A 27,200-nucleotide genomic window follows, 5' to 3' on the forward strand; every position below is an offset into this window, starting at 1 on the left:
TACGAGGGCGGACAAGGCTCCTGTAAATGGATAGCAGTTGTGCGGGGGAGAAGAACTGGCGGAGACGGTACAGAAAGCCCAGCCTAGAGGAAGCTGATTTAGTAAGAGATGAGATATGAAGTTTCCAGTTGAGATTTTGAGTTAAGGATAGGCCGAAAATGTTTAGTGTTGAAGAAGGTGATAGCTGGGTGTTGTCAAAGAATAGGGGATAGTTGTTTGGAAGATTGTGTCGAGTGGATAGGTTGAGAAACTGTGTTTTTGAGGCGTTGAAGGACACCAGGTTCCTCTTGCCCCAATCGGAAATAATAGTATTGTCTGAGGCTAAGCGTTCTGTTGCCTCCAGTCTTGAATCGTTAAGTTCCTGTGGAGTGGGTCTTCTATTAAAAGAAGTTGAGTAATGCAGAGTGGAGTCATCGGCGTAAGAATAGATATTACAGTTCGTTTTGGAAAGAAGATCATCAATGAACAACAGAAAGAGAGTGGGAGATAGGACAGAACCCTGTGGGACACCACTGTTAATAGGTTTAGGGGAAGAACAGTGACCGTCCACCACAGCAGAAATAGAACGGTCAGAAAGGAAACTGGAGATAAAGGTACAGAGACAAGGATAGAAACCGTAGGAGGGTAGTTTGGAAAGTAAAGATTTGTGCCAGACCCTATCAAAATCTTTTGATATGTCCAGCGCAATAGCAAAAGTTTCACCGAAACAGCTAAGAGAGGATGACCAAGAGAAAGTTAGGAAGGCAAGAAGATCGCCAGTAGAACGCCCCTTGCGGAACCCATACTGGCGATCAGATAGAAGGTTAGAAGTGGAAAGGTGCTTTTGAATCTTCCGGTTAAGGATTGATTCAAAAGCTTTAGATAGACTGGAAAGTAAAGCTTTAGGGCGGTAGTTTGAGGGATTGGAACGGTCACCCTTCTTAGGCACAGGCTGTACGAAGGCGTACTTCCAGCAGGAGGGAAAGGTAGATGTTGATAGGCAGAGACGAAAAAGTTTGACCAGGCAGGGTGTCAGCACGGAAGCACAGTTTTTAAGGACAATAGGAGGCACTCCATCAGGTCCATAAGCCTTCTGAGAGTTGAGGCCAGAGAGGGCATAGAAAACATCAATTGGAAGAATTTTAATAACAGGCATAAAGGAGTCAGAGGGGGGATGAGTAGGAGGAATATGCCCAGAATCGTCCATGGTGGAGTTCTTACAGAAAGTTTGAGCTAAGAGTTCAGCCTTAGAGACAGATGAGACGGCAGTGCTGCCGTCAGGGTTAAGGAGAGGAGTTAAAGAGGAAGAAGTGAAATTGGAGGAGATATTTTTGGCTAGATGCCAGAAGTCACGGGAAGAATTAGAAGAAGCAAAATGTTGACATTTTCTATTGATAAAAGAAGTTTTGGTAAGTCGGAGAATAGATTTGGCACGATTCCGGACTGAAATGTAAAGGTCAAAGTTAAAAAGTTCCAGAGCCTTCGAACACCCGCTAACTTTGACCTCTGGTATCCTTTTTGAGCCGCCTCTCTATCTTTGATAGCACCAGAACAAGCGTATTGAACCAAGGCTTTTAAGCATGAGGAGGAGAGAAACAATGTGGAATGTGTGCCTTCATTCCAGAGACAATCACATCAGTGATGCGCTGGGCATGTTCAGAGGGGTCTCTCTCCTGGAAGCAGTAATCATTACACGGGAAATCGGAAAAGTACATCCTAAAGTCGACCCACCGAGCTGAAGTGAAATGCTAAAACCTCTGCCTCTTCGGTGGGTCCAGAGGCTGGATAGAGCAATTTGACAGAATGCGGAAAAAAAGGTTGTGATCGGAGGAGCCCAACGGAGAGAACAGTTTGATGGAATAAACCGAAGGATTAGAGGTTAGGAAGAAGTCTAGAATGTTGGGCGTGCCTCCAAAGTGGTCGGGGATACGTGTAGGACTGTAGGGTGCTGAACTAACTGCTGCGAAGGGAGAGTGAGTTCTAATTGTCAAAGAATTTTACATAGTTGATAGAGTCAGGTGAGAGATAAACAACACAGTTATGTTTAGAAATAGAATGAAAATGAAGTCTTAGCCAGATGATGGAAAATTCTGAAGAATCAGGGTCGTATAGGTACGAGAGCAAGTGATATTGTTGCGTACGTAGACGCAACATCCAGCTTTGGTTTGAAAGTTAAAAGAGAGATAGTAAGAGGGAACAAAGTAAATATTACTGTCAGTAGCCTCCGGAACCTGGGTTTTTGAGTAATAAGAGAAGGTGAGGTTTTGCGGAGAGATGGTGTTCCACAGAATGGAAATTTGAGCGAAGACCGCGAATGTTTCAAAGTTAATACAGAAAAAGTTCGAATAACCATCAAGACACCTCTCATGTCTAAAATCAAAAGTGGAGTCCGCTCTGGGGTCATTTGTGGTCCCCCACTCCTCATGCGGGGACTCCGAGGCCATGCGTTTTATACTATCCATAATGAATTTTGATATTTTTCTGAAAAGTGGTGTGTGTGTGTGTGTGTGTGTGTGTCATATAATTAGTGTAGTGTGGAAAGTGAGATAGTTTGTCTTTAGAGAGCATGTTGAACTACTGTTTAGGGTTGATGAGACAATAGGGAAACGAAAAGTGAGGACACGGGGAGGGTCTTTGATAGCCTTGCTCGCCTCCCGTATATACCTCACCTGGAGTGACTTGCGGCCTTTCGGTAGGTGTCTTCCTGCCTTCTCCCTATTGTGTCAGAAAAATAGTCAGACAAGGCAAGGGCGAAGGTGGAGTTGCCTGTATGTAATAAGCGTTCACCACTCCCTCCCTCCCATGAAACTACACAGTACATGCCAGGACAAAATTTCCAAAAGACACACCTCAATGAGTCCTTTCGTAAATGATGCGGTGCTAATTTTGCATTGCAGTGATCACTGAGCTGGAGGAGTGCGTCAAGTCTGGTGGAGCGTTTAAGTCCCATTGCAACGAGGTGGAGAACCCCGTTGCGTGGGGCTGCTCGTCGTCAAGCCACTACTGTTGCTGCGCCCCAAAGGATGGTAAGACCTTAATGCAACACTGATTCGCGTGATCAAATATAACGTTGTTATACCCATTCCTATTATAGTTGTCACTGCACTGTATTTTTGCTTCTCTCACTCTACGAGGTACCGGAAAGGAGCACCCGCTGATGAAAGATAATTATCCTGTTAAAAATGATTTAAAAAGTTTAAAAAAACTAGGAAAGACAATATTCAGTACAGCCATATGCCACAAGACACGACTATATTCTCGCTTTTTTGCCATCGCCTTTCGTTTCAGTGTGTTTGAGCCAGTCGACGTGTGCGGGCGGCCGTGGACTGTGCCGCTTGTACTGTTCCAAGCTGGAGAAGGTGGACCTCGCCGGTTGTGGTTTCAACTGCAAGTGCTGCACGCCCGCTGCTGATGGTAATGCATGTTTATAGTCTGTATGCTTGCAACGCATTCTTTATCCCTTACTGGTGAAAATCTTTCTAGAGGGAGAGTTAATATATATATATATATATATATATATATATATATATATATATATATATATATATATATATATATATATATATATATATATATATATATATATATATATATATATATATATATATATATATATATATATATATATATATATATATATATATATATATATATATATATATATATATATATATATATATATATATATATATATATATATATATATATATATATATATATATATATATATATATATATATATATATATATATATATATATATATATATATATATATATATATATATATATATATATATATATATATATATATATATATATATATATATATATATATATATATATATATATATATATATATATATATATATATATATATATATATATATATATATATATATATATATATATATATATATATATATATATATATATACTATATATATATATATATATATATATATATATGTTTTTTTTTTTTTCTCAGTAACGGTGGACGAGGCCAAATGGTGTTTGGAGGAAGGCGGCTCCCTCAAGTCCAAGTGTGCCTCCTCGGACAGAATCGTGGCGGGCGGATGCTCTGGCAAGTTCTGCTGCTGCGCACCAACCGATCGTAAGTTACTGACTGGGCTCTCCAGTGCTGAATGCATGAAGGTGACCTCGCGCGAGCAGGCTGTGATAACCATACGGGGGCTGCTCCGGCCGATGCACAACGAACAGCAGTGTCTTCCGTACGGTCACCTTAGAGACTTCTAAGGGATTATTATGGAAATTTACCTACATCAGCTGGCCCTAAGGCGAGAGAGCATTATGATTCAGAGTACGAGTTTTTTTTTTTTTTTTCATCGCAGCCTTTTGCACCGTTAGGCTTCCTCACTGGTGGGTCCTGATGGTCGGCCCAGCCCGTTGTAGCGCAGGCGAGTGTTTTTCTAGTGGCGCCATCTTGCATTGGCTCATACTGCCCCCCCGGAGCTCATCTTTGAGCCTCTCCTTGGAGAGGTTATCTAGAGTCCGGGTTGATAGGTGGTCTTCAGGGCAGCATGTGGGTAGTCTTAGGCCACTTGGCGTTGACTGAAAAATCCCAGCTGTGTACCGGCCAGGATTCGAACAATATTCCTTCATCTGTATTTCCTCCTGCCTACGACTTGAAGTCTTTCACGAGGAGGATATCAAGACACCTCTCCTCCCGAAGTTGACCCCTTTTTCGGTCACCTCTTTGGATTCTTTTTAGGAGCAGCGAGTAGCGGGCTTTTTTTTTATTATTGTTTCCTTTTTTTGTGTGCCCTTGAGCTGTCTCCTTTTTTGTAAAAAAAAAAGGAGGGTAGTTTGGAAAGCAAAGATTTGTGCCAGACAATATCAAAGGCTTTTGATATGCCCTGCGCAATAGCAAAGGTTTCACCGAAACGGCTAAGAGAGGATGACCAAGAGTCAGATAGGATGGCAAGGAGATCAGCAGTAGAACCCCCTTGCGGAACCCATACTGGCGATCAAGTAGAAGGTCAAAAGCGGAAAGGTGCTTTTGAATCTTCCTGTTAAGGACTGATTCAAAATCTTTAGATAGACAGGAAAGTAAAGCTATAGGTCGGTAGTTTGAGCGATTGGAACGGTCACCCTTAGGTACAGGCTGTATGAAAGCATACTTCCAGCAGGAAGGAAAGGTAGATGTTGACAGGCAGAGGCGAAAGAGTTTGACCAGGCAGGGTGTCAGCACGGAAACACAGTTTTTAAGGACAATAGGAGGCACTTAATCACTTCCATAGGCCTTCTGAGGATTGAGGCCAGAGAGGGCATAGAAAACATCATTCTTAAGAACCTTAATAACAGGCATAAAGAAGTCAGAGGGGGGATGAGTAGGAAAAATATGGCCAGAATCGTCCAGAGTGGAGTTTTTAGAAAGAGTTTGAGAGAAGAGTTCAGCCTTAGAGATAGATGAGACGGCGGCGTCAGGACTAAGGAGAGGAGGGAAAGTTGAAGAAGTGAAGTTGGAGGAGATGCTTTTGGCTAGATGCCAGAAGTCTCGAATTTTTTTTAGAAAAAGCAAGGTTTTGGCATTTTATATTAATGAAGGAGTTTTTGGTAAGTCGGAGAATAGATTTTGCACGATTCCGGGCAGAAATGTAGTTAGCGGGAGTTCGAAGGCTCTGGTACCTTTTGTGAGCTGCCTCTCTATCTTTGATACCACATGCACTGAGACACCCGCCGGTCCTCGTCTACAGACCGACTTGGTCGGCTAGGCTGACGTCAGCGGAAAGAGTCGGTCTGTCGGCACCTTCCCCTCCCTTTCATGAGCCTGTGGTCTCTCCTCATAGGGACGTATGAGTTTGACCCTGACAGACTCCATATAGCCTGTGTCCCCACCTCTGAGGTGGCGACAAATATATATATATATATATATATATATATATATATATATATATATATATATATATATAGATATATATATATATATATATATAGTTTTCCCTTCTTTCCTTGCAGAGTGTCTAGAGCAGAAGGAGTGTGCTTCGGGTACTGGAGTATGCCGCGGCCGCTGTGGTGCCTCGGAACATGAATTCCAGGAGCACGACAGCTGCCAGACCGGGTGCCAGTGTTGTGTTCCCTCTGAGAAAGGTACGGAGCCACGCCCGTATGTTCACTCCTACCGAACCAGTGCTGATCTTTGCCTTACGGCCTCTTCCTCTGCCAAGTGGTTTAGTGACGCAACAAGTAACAGGCATATTTCTTTTGTATTGTTATGCCCTTGGTCTAGCTCCTATCCAATCTCTCTCTCTCTCTCTCTCTCTCTCTCTCTCTCTCTCTCTCTCTCTCTCTCTCTCTCTCTCTCTCTCTCTCTCTCTCTCTCTCTCTCTCTCTCTCTCTCTCTCTCTCTCCGTTTCTATTTATCTATCTATCTACACACACACACACACACACACACACACACACACACACACTCCGGTGGCTCAATCGGTAGAGCGCTTCGCTGCGAGGCTTAACGGCCAAACAGGCGGCGGTTCGAGCCCCGCTCAGGCCGGATTCTTTCGGTTGACTAGGAGTGTTTACTGTCCCCCCTTGAGCAAGGGGGATGGGGTGTGTGGTGTGTTAGGTCCTGGCAGTATCCAGAGATCGACGAAATGAGCACTTCTCTAGTCGGGAGGGTACCTGCTGGCGAAAGCGAGTCCAACTCTTGATCAGGCCGGGGTGAATTACACACACACACACACACACACACACACACACACACACATTTGACAGTTAACAGGTATCATTTATATTTTATATTTTGTTTTACATACTCTAGGTTCATGTGTAAGCAAAGTTCCATATTCTGCCCCAAGGGGGGAGCAATCTTAAATAACTTGTATAAGTTTAAAACTACCATTATGTTTATCATACTTATTCACGCAGCTCAATCAATCAAGAACTGCCTGAATGGAGGAGGCGCCATCAAGACCGAATGCTCGTCCAATGAAATCACTGTCGGCGACGGCTGTGCCAGCTCCCATTTCTGTTGCTGCGGCTTTAAGGACGGTGGGTGATGCTTGTTCCTAGGCCACTGCTTGCATTGCTCGCTGCCAAAACACAAATTGACTACTCAAACATAAGTATATATATCAAGAATAACCAATGGTATTCAAGTTTCTCTCTCAAGAAGGAGTAGGCAGTCGGACAGCTGCCGAATCGGGCGCAAGCTACTCCGGGTGAGGTATATTTGGGAGGCTACGGGGTGCAGAAAGCCCAACCAAGACCCTTCCCGTATCCTCACTTTCCGTTTCCCTAATCTCATCAACACCAGAGAGTAGTGCAGCATGCTCTCTAAAGACAATTTCTTTTACTTTCCACACGACACTACATAGACGCTACATTCTACACTTCCTCATTTTTTTTTCCCAAATTAAAAATTCATGATTCAATGACAGCCTCGAGTCCCCATCTGGGAGTGGGGGGGGGGGGGGGGCATAAATGCCCCCAGATCGGACTCCTTTTTCGGCACCGACCACAAGAGGTGTCTTGGTAACTTTTTAAAACTTTTTATTCATCAATTTCTGCAACATTCACGGTCTTTGCTCTACCTTCCATTCTGTGGAACACCATCTCTCCTCCTCTAAACCTCACCTTCTTTTCCTCACCGAAACATAGGTCTCGGGGTCTACTGACAGTGATCTCTACTCTGTTTCCTCCTACTATCTCTATCCTTTTCAGTTCAACGCTGGATGTTGCGTGTATGTCTGCAACGACATCACTTGCTCTCGTGCCCTCGACCTTGACTCTTCAGAATTTTCTACCATCTGGCAAAGACTCCATTGTCATTCCGTTACTAAATACATCTGTGCTGTTTATCTCTCATCTAAATCTACCAACTATGTAAAATTCTTTGACTATTTGAACTCCAAAGTGGAGCACATCTTGATCCACTCTCCCTTCGCTGAAATCTTCATCCTAGGAGATTTCAATGTTCACCACCAGCTTTGGCTTTCATCCTCTTTCTCTGACCAGCCTGGTGAACAAGCCTATAACTTTGTTCTCCTCAGTGATCTATAGCAGTTGGTTCAGTACCCAACACATATTCTCGACTGCCTTGGAGGTGCGCCTAACATACTAGACCTCTTCCTAACCTCTAATCCTTCGGCTTACTCTGTTATACTGTTCTCTCCTTTGGGCTCCTCCGATCATAACCTTTTTTCCTGTGTTCTGTCCTATCGCTCCTGTACAACCCCTGGACCCACCGAAGAGGCGGTGCTTCTGGCATTTCGCTTTAGCTCGGTGGGACGACCTAAAGATGTACTCTTCCGATTTCACGTGGAATGATTATTGCTTCCTGGGAAATCTCACATACCTTGGTAACGTAATTCATAACAACGGTGAGTCCCGCCAGGAAGTCTTACGGCGGATCGGCTTGGCCCACGGTGTTATGGGCTTGCTCAGCACGAGTATATCGCGTTGTCAATACCTGTGCAGAAGGACAAATATCCGAATCTTCTAGTCCCTTGTGTTCCCTGTCTTACTCTATGGCTGTGAGACATGGACACTAAATGGGACTTGGAGAAGCGGATTGGTACTTTTGGTAATAAGTGTCTACGCATAATCATGGGATATCGCTGGAATGACTTTGTGTCAAACCGACAACTACTCCGTGAGACTGACTCGACATTTATTACCTGCATAGTTCGTCAACACCAACTCCGGCTATACGGGCATGTATCACGTTACTCAGAAGCTGATCCTGCTCATCGGATTGTCTCTGTAAGAAACAGTCCTGAGTGGAGGAGGCCAAGGGGACGCCCACGAAGTTGGTGTATTAATCAAGTCGATAGTTACTGCCAGGAGGTACTCAAAATAGGAAGGGGCCTGCATGGAGACTCGCCCGGAGGGATACCGGACTTGGCATCGAAGGGTGGGTGAGGCAACGCGCCGCCCCAATTGTTTGATTTATTGATTCCAGGAAAGAGACCCCACTGAGCGTGCCCAACGCATCACAGAGGTAAATTGTCTCTGGAATGGAGGCACACATTCCACGTTCTTTCTCTACTCCTCATGCTAAAAACTCTTGGTTTAATCACGCTTGTTCTCGTGCAATCCAACGCAAGATTCAGCTCACAAAAAGTACCAGAGCCTTCGCACTCCTGCTAACTATGATCTTTATATTTCTGCCCGGAATCGTGCCAGATCTATTCTTCGACTCACCAAAACCTCTTTCATAAATATGAAATGTCAAAACCTTGCTTTTTCTAATTCTTCCCGGGACTTGTGGCACCTAGCCAAAAATATCTCCTCCAATTTCACTTATTCATCTTTCCCTCCTCTCCTTAACCCTGACGGCAGCACCGCCGGCTCATCTATCTCTAAGACTGAACTCTGAGAGTTCTCTCAAACTTTCTGTAAAAACTCCACTCTGGACGATTCTGGGCATATTCCTCCTACTCATCCCCCACTCTGACTCCTTTAGGCCTGTTATTAAAATTCTTAAGAATGATGTTTTCTATGCCCTCTGGCCTCAACTCCCAGAAGGCTTATAGACCTGATGGAGTGCATCCTATTGTCCTTAAAAACTGTGCCTCTGTGTTGACACCCTGCCTGGTCAAACTCTTTCGTCTCTGCCTGTCAACATCTACCTTTCCTTCCTGATGGAAGTATGCCTTGATACAGCCTGTGCCTAAGAAGAGTGACCGCTCCAATCCTTCTAACTACCGCCCTATAGCTTTACTTTCCTGTCTATCTAAAGCTTTTGAATCAATCCTTAACCGGAAGATTCAAAAGCACCTTTCCACTTCTGACCTTCTATCTGATCGCCAGTATGGGTTCCGTAAGGGGCGTTCTACTGGCGATCTTCTTGCTCTCTTAACTGACTCTTGGTCATCATCTCTTAGTCGTTTCGGTGACTTTCGCAGTTGCGCTCGACATATCGAAAGCCTTCGATAGAGTCTGGCACAAGTCTTTGCTTTCTAAACTGTCCTCTTACGGTTTCTATCATTCTCTCTGTTCCTTTATCTCCAGCTTCTTTTCCGGCCGTTCTATCTCCGCTGTGGTAGACGGTCACTGTTCTTCCCCTAAACCTATCAACAGTGGTGTTCCACAGGGCTCTGTCCTATCACCCACTCTCTTCCTGTTATCCATCAATGATCTTCTTTCTTCAACAAACTGTCCTATCCATGCATACGCTGACGACTCCACTCTGCATTGTTCAACTTCTTTCAGCAGAAGACCCTCTCAACAAGAATTACAAGACTAGACTGGAGGCTGCAGAACGCTTAACCTCAAACCTTGCTATCATTTCCGATTGGGGTAAAAGGAACCTTGTGTCCTTCAATGCCTCAAAAACCCAATTTCTCCACCTATCAACTGGACACAATCTTCCAAACACCTATCCCCTATTCTTCGATAACACTCAGCTGTCACCTTCTTTACCATTAAATATCCTCGGTCTCAACTGGAAACTTCACATCTCTCTCACTAAATCATTTTCCTCGAGGTTGGCGTTCTGTATCATCTCCGCCAGTTCTTCTCCCCCGCACAGATGCTTTCCATTCATAGGGGCCTTGTCCGCCCTCGTATGGAGTATGCATCTCAAGTGTGGGGGGGCTCCACTCACACAGCTCTACTGGACAGAGTGGAGTCTAGGGCTCTTCGTCTCATCAGCTCTCCTCCTCTTATTGACAGTCTTCTACCTCTTAAATTCCGCCGCCATGTTGCCTCTCTTTCTATCTTCTATCGATATTTTCACGCTGACTGCTCTTCTGAACTTGCTAACTGCATGCCTTCCCCCTCCTGCGGCCCCGCTGCACTCGACTGTCCACTCTTGCTCATCCCTATACTGTCCAAACCCCTTATGCAAGAGATAACCAGCATCTTCACTCTTTCATCCCTTACACTGGCAAACTCTGGAACAGCCTTCCTTCGTCTGTATTTCCTCCTGCCTATAACTTGACCTCTTTCAAGAAGACTGTATCAAGACACCTCTCCACCCGAAATTGATCTTTCTTTTGGCTACTCTATACTATCTTCTGTTCTGGAAGCAGCAAGTAGCGGGCTTTTTTTCTACACTCTTTTTGTTGCCCTTGTGCCGACTCTCTTATTGTAAAAAAAAAAGAAAAAAAAAAAGTAGGGACTAAGTACTAGAACCGTAAGACATCTTCTCAACCAATCAGCCAAATAGGCACTCTACTAATCAACCAAGTGGTATTTTCGAGGTTTTGCGGATATGCGCGGTCCATTACAAACCATTCCCAGATGTTTTCCTACAGCTAACTGGACTATGTCGCGTTTGTTCTAGAATGTCAAGCAAAGCCGATATGTGACCATGGGCGCGGCTTCTGCCGGCAGACGTGTGAGGACACAGAGGACGAGGAGACCTATGGAAGCTGCGGCACCGGCTGCAAGTGTTGTGTACCCAAACCTAGCGGTGAGCACCACTGCTGACCACAGCAGCCTGGCACAACACTTGTGGCTTTAGGAAAGAGGAAAATTTATTAGAAAAAATCAAGTCATTATATCCGAAAGCTACATTTGAAAAAGTTATCTTATCATTTGCACACCAAATTTTAATGATATATCATCCAGGAGACTATCACTACGATGATTAAGATGCTTACTAATTTAGTTTCTTTGAGAAAAAAACAATTGTTTAAGAATTCAGAGCATGCACTTCAATTTGAACTACGCCGATCAAAAGAAAAGGAAGAAAACAATATGCCTACAGCGGCATACATTTGGAGTTAGCCATCAGTTATTCTCTATTCTTCAATTTGCAAAGTGTTTTTTGGCAGATACAGAGGGTTGTTAGTTTTATTGACGACATCAAAACATTATTCACTTCCCCCCCCCCCCAAAAAAAAAAAAAAAAAAGACATGAAAATTAGTTCCAACGCCAACTGCAAGTCCAAAGCTGCTCAGTGAGTAACAACAAATAAATTAAGAGAACAGCGAACACCACGGTCAACCTCTAACACCAATGCCTTTTAATAGGGTTCATGACACGAACACTGAACTTAGATTAAACCAAAACTCATAAGCAAAACCATTCCCATGTATCTCTGCACAGATCTTAACTTATGTTCCTTTCCTGCCAGCGAGTGACGTCCTTTGGTGCATCAAGGAAGGGGGCGCATTCAAGGGTGAGTGTGACGACACGGAAGAAGAGGAGGTGGCTGGTGGCTGCATCCAGGGCTCCATGTTATGCTGCTGTGCCCTGAAGGACGGTGAGTGTGGCGGGGAGAGGGGGGGAGGGGGTATTCTAGTGAGCGGTAGCGTAGTGTTCGTGCTAAGTGTTACGGCTCGGCTTCTTCCTCATTTCGTAACAAACAAGACTTACTTGTTACCTTGCCTGAAGCCCAATAGTTGAGTCAACAACTTCAGTATGTGAGGAATCCATACATTTACAAAAGCTAAGGATCAAGATAAAATATAATTTTCATTAATATAATTATAGTGCAATATTTATACAGTGAGAAATTGTCAAGCATCAATGTTATTGAGATATTCCAAATGCAGCAACTGAATAATATAGCTTTAGATTAATTAAAGTTCAAACAGTTCATAACATCGAACAATAACAATAAGGCCGTGTCCCCCCTAACGGTACATAAAACTATAAGAAATAACAACTTTGGTGACTAAAAAAAAAAGGCGAATACCTAAAACCAACACGCGTATACCCAAGCTGCCACTTTGTCTCGCCTCCACACCACAACAATGAATGCCTCACGGCTCAGCCAGGCAGCCGGAAGCCCATGACAACACACTCACACCGCACCTACTATCCATATCAGACCCTATGACATGCCGTTTTTCGCAAATATCTTTCAAACGAAGACTCGGATCAGCATGGGACTTTGGCACAGATTGTTTCACACACTCCGCTAATTTTTGACGCTATTGTGCAATGCCAGATGTGGTTAATCATGATGTTTACTCTTGACTGTGATGGCAAAACCTGCGTTAGCCACTTACACATTCGATCAGGTGAGGCATGACGTATTTGTGACGTGTATCCACCACCTACCTCCACCCATGGCTTCCCCTACTCCTATCCCTCCCTTTCCCTCCATCCTACCCTCCTCCTTCTCCCCCGCACTCCCCCCCCCTCTTTCTCCCCCCTACCCCCCCCCTCTCTCTCTCTCTCTCTCTCACTTGCGATGTACTGTACACGAGATATGAATACATGCACACGTATGACTTGAATTAATGGCAGATAAATAGAAATTATATGCCGTCTGCATCAGCATCAATAGTGATGACGAGGATAACCTGTTTGATGGTGATGAATATTAACGTAACTTGTGGTCAGTTATTTACATTATTAATCCACCCATCGTATACTCGCTGTCTATTTTTGTGTGCTATGACTTTTAACATATCTACATGAACCCATATTGTATGGCAGTCTTTTCTTATATCAGAATAAAATATTCATATATTTCTCCAATTTCGTTTCAAGTTTTTACTCTGCAATGAATTCCCCCTTCAATTCCACCCTTATTCCTTTCCGTCTCTTACGCGATTTCCTGTAAATGATAAAGCGTCAGCTACGTGCTTCATCCCATCATATGCTCAACGTAACCTGTGGGAAGGAGGGTCATACACTCGTACAACTTTCAATGGTTGTATAATTGCCAAACTAACCTCATACAGCACTTAAGCAACATCCAGTTACGCTGGAACAGGAATCAGAGTCGTGTGCATAAAACACCAGACCATACCTAGCATATACTTTGAGTTATCCGCCATTATAGACAAGTCATATGTGTGAAACGCTTCACATCGCATGTATACCGAGAGAGAGAGAGAGAGAGAGAGAGAGAGAGAGAGAGAGAGAGAGAGATTTACATAGATTTACATAGAAAATCAGACCACACAGACCCCATGGTCCAGACTTGGTGGTCTGTCCTTAAACCTAAGTGATTTTACATTAATCAGAAGACTCCAAAACGTTGCATTTCTACTCTAGTTGATATTAAGTTGAAGGAAGTGACGGTCGAGCTTATTTTTGAAGGAGTCAATCGTGTTACACTGGACCACTGACGGTGGGAGCTTATTCCATTCTCGCACTACAACGTTGGTGAAGAAAAATTTGGTGCAGTCTGAATTTACTTGTCTACATCTGAGTTTTACGCCATTGTTCCTCGTGCGCAAAGTGTCATCGATCATAAACAATGTTGATCTGTCTACATTCGTGAAACCATTAAGTATTTTAAAACATTCGATCAGTTTTCCTCGGAGGCGACGTTTCTCAAGAGAACATGTTAAGGGTGAAAGCCTTTCTTCGTAGGATTTGTTGCGCAAGGAAGGGATAATTTTCGTTGCCCGACGCTGAACACCTTCTAATTTAGCAATATCCTTTGCATGGTGGGGAGACCAAAACTGTACCGCATATTCCAAGTGGGGTCTGACTAAACTGTTGTAGAGCGGGAGTATTACATCTTTATTCTTAAATAAAAAGTTTCTTTTAATGAAGCCCAACATTCTGTTCGCTTTATTTGCTGCATCGATGCATTGCTGTGAGAATTTGAGGTTTGACGCGATTTTGACCCCCAAGTCCTTGACGCATTGAACGCTTTTGAGTTTAACGCCGCGCATTTCGTAATCAAACTTTTTATTCCTCGTTCCAACTTGAAGGACCTGGCACTTGTCTACGTTAAAGGGCATCTCCCATCTATCCGACCAAGCTGAAATTTTGTGCAAATCCTCTTGGAGGCTTTGCCTGTCTTCGTCAGTGAGAACCGAGTTGCCAATCTTTGTGTCGTCTGCAAATTTACTAATGCGGTTATTGAGTCCAACATCCACGTCGTTGATGTAAATAATGAAGAGCACTGGGCCAAGAACCGAGCCCTGAGGGACGCCACTAGTGACAGGCGCCCACTCTGAGTTAAATCCGTCAATCACTACTCTTTGTTGTCTGTTGCTCAACCAATTCGCGATCCATTGGTTTACCTGACCGTCAATACCTATTTGTTTTAATTTGTAAAGTAATTTATGATGCGGGACTTTATCAAACGCTTTCAAATCAAGATAGACTACGTCCAGTGATTTGGTTACGTCATAAACAGTGAAGAGGTCGTTATAAAAGGTTAATAGATTTGATAGGCAGGATCTTTTGTTTCGGAAGCCATGTTGTGAGTCCCCAATTAATGAGTGGCTTTCAAGGTAACTCACAATTTTGTCTCTAATTATGCCCTCAAGTAGCTTACCTACAACCGAAGTTAGACTAATGGGCCTGTAATTACCTGGTACTTTTTGTCTCCTTTCTTAAAAATCGGTGTCACGTTAGCCTTTTTCCAATCTGAAGGGACAATGCCTTGTCGCAAGGACATATTGAATACGGTTGTGAGGGAGGAGAGTATTTCGCTCTTTGTTTCTTTCAGCAGAGTTGGATATACTTTATCAGGTCCAGGACTTTTATTTGTTTTAAGTGATTTGAGGGCTTTAAGGACTTCATCGGGTTTTATTTCAAAGTTAGACAATGCATGCTCTGGATTTACATTAGTACTGGTGTTGGTGGTGGTGGTGGGAGGACTGTTATTATTAAACACCGAGGAAAAGTAATTATTTAATAGGTTTGCAACGTGTTGGCTGTCAGTCACTAGTGCACCGTCGCTGTTTATTAAAGGTCCAATTCCACTTCTGATCGCCTTTCTGTTGTTTATGTAACTGAAGAAGGATTTCGGATTATTTTACAGTTGGCTGCAATATTTTCTTCATATCTACGCTTTGCCTGATGCACTAATCTTTTTACTCGTCGCCTTGCATCATTGTAAAGTCTAATGTTTTCGGGCGTGCTTTGGTCTTTCTTTAACCTGTAAGACAATTTTCTCTCCTTGACTGAGTGTTTAATTTCGCTATTAAACCAAGGTGGACTTTTATTAGTGTTAATTCGCTTCTCGCACAAGGGGACAAATGTGTCCTGCTGAGTGAGTAAGTGATTTTTAAAGTTTAGCCAGGCGTCCTCTGCATTGCCGTCATCTGATAGTTGCATATCTATTAGTTTTCGTCGGATTTCTACGAAGTTGGCTCTTTTGAAATTGGGCACCTTAACTTTATTTTCAGTCACCGATGTTTGAGCTCTAATGTCAACGCGCACTAGTTTATGATCGCAGGAACCGAGGTGTTCTCCTACCGTGACATTACTGACTAGGTTATCTTGGGTCGCTATAACAAGGTCAAGTATGTTATTTTGTCGAGTTGGTTCAGAAACCATTTGGCTTAGATAATTTTCCTCTAGAAATTCGATCATTCTATGGGACTCACCTTCTGTACCCGACAGTGTCGCCCAGTCGATATGGGGGAGGTTAAAGTCTCCTAGTATCAGTGAGTCGCTGTTATTAAGTGACTGCCTTAAGACGCTGTACATTTCAAGATCGCCATCAAGTGATTGCCCCGGAGGCCTGTAAGTGACAGATATATTTAAATTGACTTTTGCAATGTTTACTCGCACGCACAAATGTTCAACGTTACTGTTTCTTGGTGATTTGTCAGTAGGTTGCAAGTAGCTTTTGACAAAAAGGGCGACACCACCCCCTCTACGGTTTACACGATCATTGTTGAAGAATCTGTAGCCATCTATGTTATATTCGGAACTTAAATCAATATTAGTGGTGTCGATAAATGTTTCGGTTATAGCAATTACGTCAAAGTTTTCTGTCAGAGCAAGACATCGCAGTTCATCAAATTTGTTTCTTAGGCTACGCGCATTGAAACTAAGGACTCTTAGGTTATCTTGAAGCTTGGTAATAGAGGTAATGGAGGGTTCAATGTTACGAGTCTGTTGCGGTGTGAGGTGTCTATTTACACGGGCGGGATGGAAGGACGTGGCTGAGAGTCGTTTTTTGTTGTTCGGGCGTTACGTACGGCGTTGTTGAGGAGCCGTCCATATCTGGCTGCCCCGATGGGGGACAGGTGTATGCCGTCCCTTTGGAAAAGTCTACTCTGGCCGTAGAAATCGTTCCAGGCGTTAAAGAATTCGACGTCAAGCTCTCCGCAGAGAGTCTGCAGGCGGTTGTTGAGGCTGAAGGCCTTACTGTAGAAGTCGCCCTCATCCCATGTCCGTGGTAGAATTCCTGAAATCAAAATATTAGGGATTTAGTCTTATACTGCTGGATGAGCCTACGGTACTTGTCCAGCAGTTCCTCAGGTCGTGGTGACGTCGTTTGTACCTGTGTGGAGAACAAAGAGTGATTCATTAGATGCCTCAGCGGAGACCTCGTCAAGTGCAGCTGTGATGTCGTCAACACAAGCTCAAGGATAAAAGTAGTTACGCCTACGACGGGGACTCTGCCACAGAATTCAACCACCTGATGGCGAATCATAGAGTCACCGACCAAGAAGGTGCTCTGTTCCTCGTCCTCCTCCTCCAGTATGGCAAATCTGTTGTAGCAATGAGTAGGATAAATGGCTCTAGGGGCGGGTCTGGCTCCTCCTCTCACGGGGTGAAGCATTCAGCGTCAGCTCTACCGGTTCCTGTGACGTGCCTTCTTCGGAAGGTGGCTGGGCATCGAGTGCAGGTGAGGAGGGTGATGAGGCGTCAATTGCAGGAGGGGCGACGATGTTGGCCTGGATAAACTCCTGCAAGGTATCAACAGTACTTGTTAGTTCGGTGATCTTCTTCTCGCCAGCCGTCAGCCTTTCGTCCTGTTGAAGGAGTCTCGTTTCCATCTGCTGAGTCAACAGGCAGATCTTGCAGACGGTCGATCGTCCTGAGAAGAAATGACCAGAGAAGTTTCCTGTGCAAGTCGAACATTTCTTTAACGCCATCTTGGTAAGGAGGAGGTATCTATATATTTGCTTTGCTTTTTCTTTTCGTAGGGCAGAGGGACGCGTGCGTGAATAAGCGAGAATAAGTGAGAGAGAGAGAGAGAGAGAGGAGATAGGGATGGAGGGAGGGAGAGGGCGATGGAGAGAGAGAGGGTGGGAACTAGATAGGGAGTGAGGAAGGAGAGACAGAGAGGGGCAAGTGGGGGTAGTAATGAGAGAGAGAGAGAGGGAGGGCAATGGAGGGAGGCGAGAGAAGAGGAGGAGCGAAACGCGAGAGGGAGGAGGAGGATTACTGGTCTCTGGGGAATAATCTGGTCAAGTCAGGTCAGGTAGGTCTGAACACCTGCGTAGGAAGTGACGTCGGAGTGGAATCTGGAAATATATAAAGAATGTGGCGGAAAGAGTGTAACACTGTGTTTTGTGTATAGGTGTATATATGTTTTACAGGGCGCTACTGCAAGAGGGTAGATACAGGCGGAGAGAGGTAGTAAAAATAAGGGCAACACTTAATCCTGTCCAATGAAGCACGTGGTCGCACAGCAAACAGCACACCTCTGCGGGCAGCTAACTCGGTTGACAATAAGCAGTACGCAGCACGACGCGAAATAGCACACGGCACACAGCACAGCAAGATCTACAGTACAGTTCAGTACAGCACACGGGGGTGGAATCGCAAGCGAGAGGTCACGGAAGTGGGAGCGCGTGCGGTTTGACCTCTCGGGGTGAGGGCAAGGCGCTGACTGGAAGAGAGAGAGAGAGAGAGAGAGAGAGTATGGGGGAGAAAGAGGGGGGGGAGAGTGCGAGGGAGAAGGAGGAGGGTAGGAGGGAGGGAAAGGTAAGGATGGTAGTAGGGGAAGCCATGGGTGGAGGTAGGTGGTGGATACACGTCACAAATACGTCACGCCTCACCTGATCGAATGTGTAAGTGGCTCACGCAGGTTTTGCCATCACAGTCAAGAGTAAACATCATGATTAACCGCATCTGGCATTGCACAATAGCGTCAAAAACTAGCGGAGTGTGTGAAACAATCTGTGCCAAAGCCCCATGCTGATCCGAGTCTTCGTTTGAAAGATATTTGCGAAAAACGGTACGTCACAGGGTCTGGGCATCGTTTTCGGGAATATCTTCAAGGCTATTAGTTGGACAGTTATGACATTCTAAGACAATGTTTACAACACCCCGCCGTAATTTATGGGGTTATTGGAGTTAGTCAAATTTATATACTTTAGGAGTTTATTCTTATGATTTTAAGTTGTAGTCAGTGAGAACCCAAACACATGAGCAAAGGTTCGGATAAGTCGACTTACCCCCTTCCCCTACATCAGTTCCCTCCTTCCCCCACCAAACAAGCTTCCCCCATTCCCCTCGCACTCCCATCCTTCTATCCCCTCCCGTTCCCTCCTCTTCCCCCTCCCATTCTCCTCTCTCTCTCTCTCTCTCTCTCTCTCGTCTGAATAATATTACACAACACACTGGAGGATATAAATACATACATTGTACAGTATTATATCGCATGATTTGGCCACATTATAACTCAAATGTATATATCCCAACAATGAGTTGAGTGGTTTTTGCTAATGAGCTCCACTATGATGTTCAACCTCATTCTACTGTGTTGCCTAAGAATTGTCGTGCGAAATTATATTTATGATCTTAGATTGTAAGTATGTTGGTGGGAGCGAGTGTTCTAAGTGCTAATCGGTTCACGGATAGAGAAAATCATATCCGCCAGGGTTACTTTATTGGACAGAACTTACACACCTCATCACGACAAGGACAACACATAGGATAGGTGTTTGTTTGTGTATGCTTTTGTGTGAATGTTGTTTGTGTAGGTTAACATTTAAGTGTTGGTGTATGTGTGGAACAATGTGTAACGGTGGACAACAAAAGAACGTGGACGGACAGTCAAAGGTAAACGAATACAAGGAAAGTTAACGATGAAGACGCGACAAGACAGACTGGCAGACACAGTGACGATGGACATTACATGAAAACACTGAGAATCTTAGTCTCTCTTTGCAGCACCCCATTTTCTTGTCACTGAGGGGAAGGAACACGGAATTTGAGCGGTGACTGCTACAAGTATGTGTATGGTCGTTTTTCTGCACCTGTTGTTCGATTGTTCGTATCATGTGATGAGATAGATTGGGAGTGGGCATAATTATTATACAATTAGAAGGTGTCAGTACAGTTGTAAAATAATTAATATTAGCTATAGAATTAATGGATAATGGATACACACAAGAATTCATAGATTTCATTTTATTCGTCATCACTGTCAAGGAATAGCACATCCTCATCATCGGAGTCAAAGGTGACAATGACGGGTTTCACACTGTCATGGATATTGTCAGAGGACCAATAATCCTCTTCAAACTTCATGACTCGCCGAACGGAACCTTCCCAAATCTCCGTGGTTGCACATAGCCTTGCTTCTTCTAACCTGGCCCGTAAGCTGGCCAGGTGAAGCGTTGTAATGAGGAGCGCACATCTCTCTTCATACATCCCCACACCTGCTCTATGGCGTTAAGTTTAGGGTTGGCTGGTGGAAGTCGGACCACTTCGTGACCCCATTTCGGATGAGGTTATCAACTGTATACTGTGGCTTTGGTCAGTTTTCCTTGCAAATTCGCAGCCATTCAGGAGGAATAGCGTGAGGTGAGAAGGGGATTTTTCTTCCTCCAACCATTTCACAAGACCAGAGAGACTCCTCCGTCAACTGGCTGTGATAGGGCGCATTTTCCAACACTATTACCGATGGCTCATCCAACACTGGTAAAAGATGAGATGTGAGCCACTGAATGAAAAGGCTGCCATTCATTTCCCCGTGGTAGTCACCCGATTTTGTCTTCGCAGGGAAACATAGAAAGGAGCCGTCCACAAAACATTTGACTGTGCCACCTGCTACCACCACAAACCGCTCTCCTTCACCAAGTGGCACCTGACGGCTATAGGTGGCACTAGTTACAGGTTGTGTTGTGTCCACCCACTCCATGTTGTGTGACATCCGTGTGGTGAACCACGTTTCATCCACGCACACCACCTGTCTTCCTTCCTGTCAGTGATGCTGGAGTAATCGAAGAGCTTCAATGCGGCGGCATGCAATATCAAGGGACTCTTTTCGTACATACAAGTTTCTCTGTGATACTCTATACCGGAATCCCATGCTGTACAACACACGTCATATCGCCGTCTCTGAGGTCTCACTAGGAATAATATCAGCCCTCCTTAATTCTTCGGTCAGGGTAACAATAGTAAAATTTTCTTTTGCAGCAAACTTTGCATGTACAAAATGTCGAATGGCTCCAATCGTGAAATCGTCAAAGACAGGTGGTGTAGAGGAGGGTGTTGTGGAGTCGGATGGTGTAACGGCGAGAGTGCTCGCCGTCTCAGGTGGCGAGTCTTGCTTGGAATGCAGGTAGCGTTGAAGCATCACTCGCACTGCGTTTGTGGTCCCACCCATCTCATGGGCCATACGTTCATACGGCATGTGTGGGAAGACAGAAAATGTAAAGTAGATTATGGGAAGAGACTGATTACTTAGGAACACTTGGGTTTGATGATAGTTATCATGATATTAATAATATCACTATAATTTCACCAAAAATTGTCATTGCTGTGAAATTTGTTGCATAAGGCTATACATAAAAAGAGTTTTGGGTAATAATTACCTCTTAAGACTTATTTTCAGTGCGCCACCTTTCCTCTCTTGGTTGAACATATTAAAAAGTCATAGTGCAATCACACCTTTGCACCCATTTGGGCATCTAAGCAAAATGGCCATGGCCTGCAAGATTATAGCACACCTTCAGTACCCAGCGAAAAAACACCTTCTGGGATCGCATGCCAGTGAACATTTACAATATATTGCTCAAATACTGTATTCGAGACTGGCAACCGAGCCAAAACAGTCATGTCCATTAACCATCGATTAATTACTACACCCAACATTTTTATTCTTAAATTATTAAACAAAATTACTATAGAATAACTATGTGTAAGACTTTATATCTCCCTGTGTGCAATTTAGAGAGAGAGAGAGAGAGAGAGAGAGAGAGAGAGAGAGAGAGAGAGAGAGAGAGAGAGAGGAGGGAATGGGAGGGGGTAGAGGGGATAGAAGGATGGGAGTGCGAGGGGGATGGGGGAAGCTTGTTTGGTGGGGGAAGGAGGGAACTAATGTAGGGGAGGGGAGTAAGTCGACTTATCCGAACCTTTGCTCAGGTGTTTGGGCTCTCATTGACTACAACTTAAAATCATAAGAGTAAACTCCTAAAGTATATAAAGTTGACTAACTCCATAAATTACGGCGGGTGTTGTAAACATTGTCTTAGAATGTCATAACTGTCCGACTAATAGCCTTGAAGATATTCCCGAAAAACGATGCCACATCGGGTCTGAAATGGTTAGTAGTAACCTATATTACAAACTCTATATAACATTTGTGTGGCCTCTCAAAGGTATGTGTAATGTACATTTGAAATAGACAACGGTATACCATAGTGCCCCAAATAAAACAGCGTTTAGGAAGGGTGATTCATGTGGCGGGACTGTTCTTGTAAGAGGTAGAGAAGTAAAAGGTAAAAATCCGTTAGTCAGAATAACATCCGTTTATTCAAATAGAATCTGATCCACTCCTGTGCGGATTAGTGGATTTTAGAGTATTATATGGCATCCCTAATCCTTGTAAGCGAAAGTATGCGCATTAAGAGCTTTAGTATTATAATTTTTCGACTTCAGTAATATGACCGGTTGGAATTTTCGCATCAGTAGAATTCAAAATAACACAGATTTACTTTTTTTTTTCACTCCCTTCTTCCTTCATATCTTTATTTACTTCTCTGTTTCAAAATATTTTCTCATCTTTTTTCATCCCTTCTTTCTAAACGTTTCCATAATTTTTGTCTCCCCTGCCGCCTTTTTAGTATTTTCTTCTGTATCTTTATACATTCCCTCTTAGTAGTAATTCCTTCTTTCTCTTTCTTCCTCCCCGTTGAAGGTTTCACGAGAAAAAATATTAGTCATAGGCATGAGCAGTATACACTTGAGGTAAACTCCTCCAGTAAGGTTGTTAATTAATAACTCTTATTCCTTTAACAGTTTGCAGAGCGGAAGACACTTGTGGTGGCAGCCACGGACACGGTACTGGCAGGTGCAAAAGTAAATGTGACGCGTGGGAGAAAGAAGCCTCTATCAAATGTGGTTTACACTGCAAATGTTGTTTGCCTTTCGTAGACGGTAAGTATAATTGTAGATTAGGGAACAAACAAAAGCTGTTGATATTCCAATGACGATTAAAAAAAAAGAAATATACTTGAGCAGGCCATGTTAGGCATAGAATTAATAACAGAGTAGCAGCCCAAGATATGCAGAGTCCAGGGGAGACTGAGAACAAGATGGAGAGTTGAAATTTTGCACATTTGCTGGAGAGATTGAAGTACACTGTACACCTCAAATGGAAATTTCATATCTCATCTCTTACTATATCAGCTTCCTCTAGGCTGGGCGTTCTGTACCGTCTCCGCCAGTTCTTCTCCCCCGCACAGTTGCTACCCATTTACAGGAGCCTTGTCCGCCCTCGTATGGAGTATGCATCTCATGTGTGGGGGGACTCCACTCACTCAGCTCTCCTTGACAGAGTGGAGTCAAAGGCTCTTCGTCTCATCAGCTCTCCTCCTCATACTGATAGTCTTTTACCTCTCAAATTCCGCCGCCATGTTGCCCCTCTTTCTATCTTCTATCGATATTTTCATGCTGACTGCTCTTCTGAACTTGCTAACTGCATGCCTCCCCCCTCCCGCAACCTCGCTGCACACGACTTTCTACTCATGCTCATCCCTATACTGTCCAAACCCCTTATGCAAGAGTCAACCAGCATCTTCACTCTTTCATCCCTCACGCTGGTAAACTCTGGAACAATCTTCCTTCATCTGTATTTCCTCCTGCCTACGACTTGAACTCTTTCAAGAGGAGGGTATCAGGACACCTCTCCTCCCGAAATTGACCCCTCTTTTTGGACACTCCTTTGACCTCTATTCAAGAGCAGTGAGTAGCGGGCTTTTTTTAAATATATTTTTTAGCTGAAAAAAAGAAAAAGAAAAAAAAAAACTAACATTTCTCCACGGGCAGCTGAAGCGGTCGACAATTGTTTAGCAATCGAGGGCAGTGGCATCAAGGAAGAGTGCGATTCGGAGACTGAGATAGAGGTAGCGGACGGGTGCAGTGGATACAATAGCTGCTGCTGTCTCGAAACAGGTGAGTTGGTTTGAATTATTTTTTTCATGCTAAAAGGTAAGTAGAGTAGTGAGCATACTCTAGGTCGTCTAGGATGTGACTTTTCGTTTGCGCTCGTTGCCGTCTCTTTGGCCATGGGGGACTAAGAACTTTGTACACATGGCAGGCATGACAGCCAGGTAACCACAGCTTACCTTCCCCAGAACTCCCCAGGTGACCACATATTCAGCAACTTGAAAAAGAGAAACAACTAGGTGGACTAGGCACCAACTGTCCTGTCCGGGATCAAACCCGAGCCAGTACCCGTGGCTAGGTGTACCTGCTAACCCCTACACCACGGGGGCGCCTCTAAATACACATTATTAATGACGAAAACCTTCATTCTTATCTAATTTTATAAACACACACACACACACACACACACACACACACACCGCTCCGGTACCTCAGAAGTAAAGCTCTGCGCTGCCAAGCTTCGAGGCCTGGCAGGGGAAGGTTCGAGCCCTTCTCAGGCCAAGATTTTTCTTCTAACAAGGAGCGGTTGCTGTCCCCCCTCGAGCAAGGGGGATGGGATGTGTGGTATGTGAGAGTTCCGGCGGTACAAAGAGATCGACTAATGAGTCTTGTTCTAGTCGGGACAAGTCCAGCTCCTGATCAGGCCGTGGGTGAATTAGGCTTCCTACACACTGTGCCGACTCTGGGCCACGACAACCCAGCGACTTTTGGATTTGACAAGCAAGTCGGCTCCCACGTTCCAAGAATTTTTTTTTTTTTTTTTTTTTTTTTTTTTTTTGCGTCTTGGTGTCGGCTAGTATGATTGCCGACTGTCTGGGACATTCGAACAACTAGCTGCCAGCATGTCGGCTGCATGCTACCAATTAATCTCAAGACGAGTCTCAACGGTCATTTTCTGAAATGGTGCCATGTCTATGACAACCACGACTCTGTCGAATGATTGGCTGACAGTCGCAGACGGTCTTGACGACAGTCTTGTAGACGGTCGCCGACTCTCGGCAAGACTGTCTGTGAACTAGTTGGCCGATCAGCTGGCCGACAGTTGCCAAGGAGTTGGCCGACGGTCTTCCCTATGGTCTTCTCGACTGTCTTGGCGGCAGCCTTGCCAACTGTCGCATTAGTCTACTCAAAATTTAAGAAGATATTTCGGTCGCAGACATCTGCCCAGCACTCATTTTCATGGGTCCTGGGTTATATAAAATGGTCCGCAAGTTTCCATTGTGTCATTCAACTTCACAGAGAAGCAGCAGGAGTGTGTGCGTGCTGTAATGGCTACCAAATTTGTCATAAAAACGTGACCATGCCCAAAATTTGTTGTTGTGCTTGCGATTGCAAAATAAAAGTATAAAGCTTCTGATGGACGCAGTGAAGGTAGTCGAGGCCCGCAGGAGAATGAGCAAGAAGAAGAAAAGGCTGAAGCGAAGTATGTGGGCTCGCCCCTGGCTGCTGCTTCACATGACGCAGTATAGCATTTTGATGAATTAATGGCCGAAATGGGGCAAGAGGACTCTTCATTCAGCGAGATAAATTAGTTGGCCGACACTCTGCCAAGTGGTCAGCAGACGGTCGTCGTCTAAAAAAATTTAGTCTTGGGACATGCTTGGAGCAACAGGACTCCATATCCAGCGAGAAAAATTAGTTGGCCGACACTGCCAAGTGGTCGGCGGACGGTCGTCGTCGAAAAATATTTAGTCTTGGGACGTGCTGCCAACTGGTCGGCAGTCAGTATCCCGCCAACATTCCGACAACGCGTTAGCCAATATTTTTGCGCCGACAGTTGTCACGAACGTCCTTCATTAGACGAGGAGTGTCATCACGACAGGTCCTCATTATTCTTAAGTAGTCAGCACCGACGACTGTTCCGACAGACGATAAGAAAAATGACCCCGATAGTCTTCACGACTGTCAGGACGAGCCAAGAATGTCGAGGACAGTCTTGACGACTGTTCCCGACCTCCCTCAGACCTCAACCGGAAATATCTGTTGGTCTGTCTGTGCGCTAACCCTTAAGACCCCACACTCCCCTCCCGACGTCCGCTCAGCATTCGGCGACCGTTGCTAGACCTTTTTTGAGGCCATGCGCGACCCTTTCACATCAACACCCAAGACCTCGTGTACCCTAGTCGTGGGTTGTCGTGGCACAGAGTCGGCGCAGTGTAAAGGGGGTTTTACACACACACACACACACACACACACACACACACACACACACACACACACACACACACACACACACACACACACACACACATTAAAAAATAAAAAAAAAAAAAAAAATAAACAGATGAATATAACCACGCACCTTAGAAATAAAGTTTATCTTCACGACATCTACAGAAAAATTGTTTTTCAGTGTATTGATTTTTAAACCAAATATTAGTTTATCATGTATTGTACTCAACTGCTGCCATCTTCTTCAGACTAGCACACAGCACTCATACGGCCAAGCGTAAACAATTAAGGAACCACACGGCCGGCCATCACAACGCCTGCATCGTGTCATTTGCCTGGCGCTCACACTCCCAGTTGCAACACCTGCTCGTTCGACTCAGCACTTTCGTCTACTCAGCCCTGCCGATGTAACATACTATTACACCGTCGAGTCAACGAGCTACCATATTGTTATAGCACATAGTGGTGTTTGGTGTATAGTACAGATTATAGTGCTTTGTGTTTCTGTATTCTACCAGTGACAGTGCTACACATCTACAGCACCCCTGGGTGACTGAAGTGTGCCGCGCTTCTTGTCTCACCCCGTAAACACTCTTATCAGATACAGAGTGCTGCACTCTGCGTTTGATAATAAACATTTAATAATAATAAACATTTAATTGTTACATAGTATTTTGAATTTATTCCGGCTACGACTTAAACATTTTCAAGAAAGGAATAGAAAGACACCTCCCTATATGATTATAGCTTTGAAACTTTTTTTTTTTTTTTTTTTACTATACAGTGTTTGCAGGAGCAGTGCTTATGGACTTTTTTGTGTAACCTTAAGGCTGGGTTCACACATAGCCGACTTAGCTTCTGGTTCGGTCCCGAGTTTGAAAATTTTGAGAACGGTATCAATCGTGGTCGACATCATCGCGTCTCATGCCGTCTTTGGCCTGAACGTAACCCCACGGCGCCGGACTCCCAACTCATCCCGACTGGGTCAAATGAGGGTTCGCCGCCGGCTACGTTGCACGAACAGTCCCGCTTGACAGGGCCAAGCGGCGGCAGGACCCAAGCGGAAGCCCGTCAGGA

General features: G+C 44.4%; 1 protein-coding gene across 3 annotated transcripts in view; it reads left to right on the forward strand.

The window, feature by feature from the left end:
* The window catches only part of LOC126980505 (multiple epidermal growth factor-like domains protein 6), a 50,954-nt gene extending 24,166 nt beyond the window's left edge, over positions 1-26,788 (forward strand). For all 3 annotated transcript variants that reach the window (XM_050830473.1, XM_050830474.1, XM_050830475.1), the window contains 10 exons: positions 2,877-3,005; positions 3,268-3,393; positions 3,966-4,091; positions 5,957-6,088; positions 6,866-6,988; positions 11,229-11,357; positions 12,025-12,153; positions 22,803-22,940; positions 23,832-23,957; positions 26,372-26,788. In XM_050830473.1, the coding sequence (XP_050686430.1) occupies positions 2,877-3,005; positions 3,268-3,393; positions 3,966-4,091; positions 5,957-6,088; positions 6,866-6,988; positions 11,229-11,357; positions 12,025-12,153; positions 22,803-22,940; positions 23,832-23,957; positions 26,372-26,376 (1,163 nt within the window). In that variant the 3' untranslated portion in view covers positions 26,377-26,788. The remainder of the gene's footprint in view (positions 1-2,876; positions 3,006-3,267; positions 3,394-3,965; positions 4,092-5,956; positions 6,089-6,865; positions 6,989-11,228; positions 11,358-12,024; positions 12,154-22,802; positions 22,941-23,831; positions 23,958-26,371) is intronic.
* Positions 26,789-27,200: the final 412 nt, after the last annotated feature.

Source organism: Eriocheir sinensis, chromosome 44 (genome assembly GCF_024679095.1).
Source record: "Eriocheir sinensis breed Jianghai 21 chromosome 44, ASM2467909v1, whole genome shotgun sequence".
NCBI lineage: Eukaryota > Metazoa > Arthropoda > Malacostraca > Decapoda > Varunidae > Eriocheir > Eriocheir sinensis.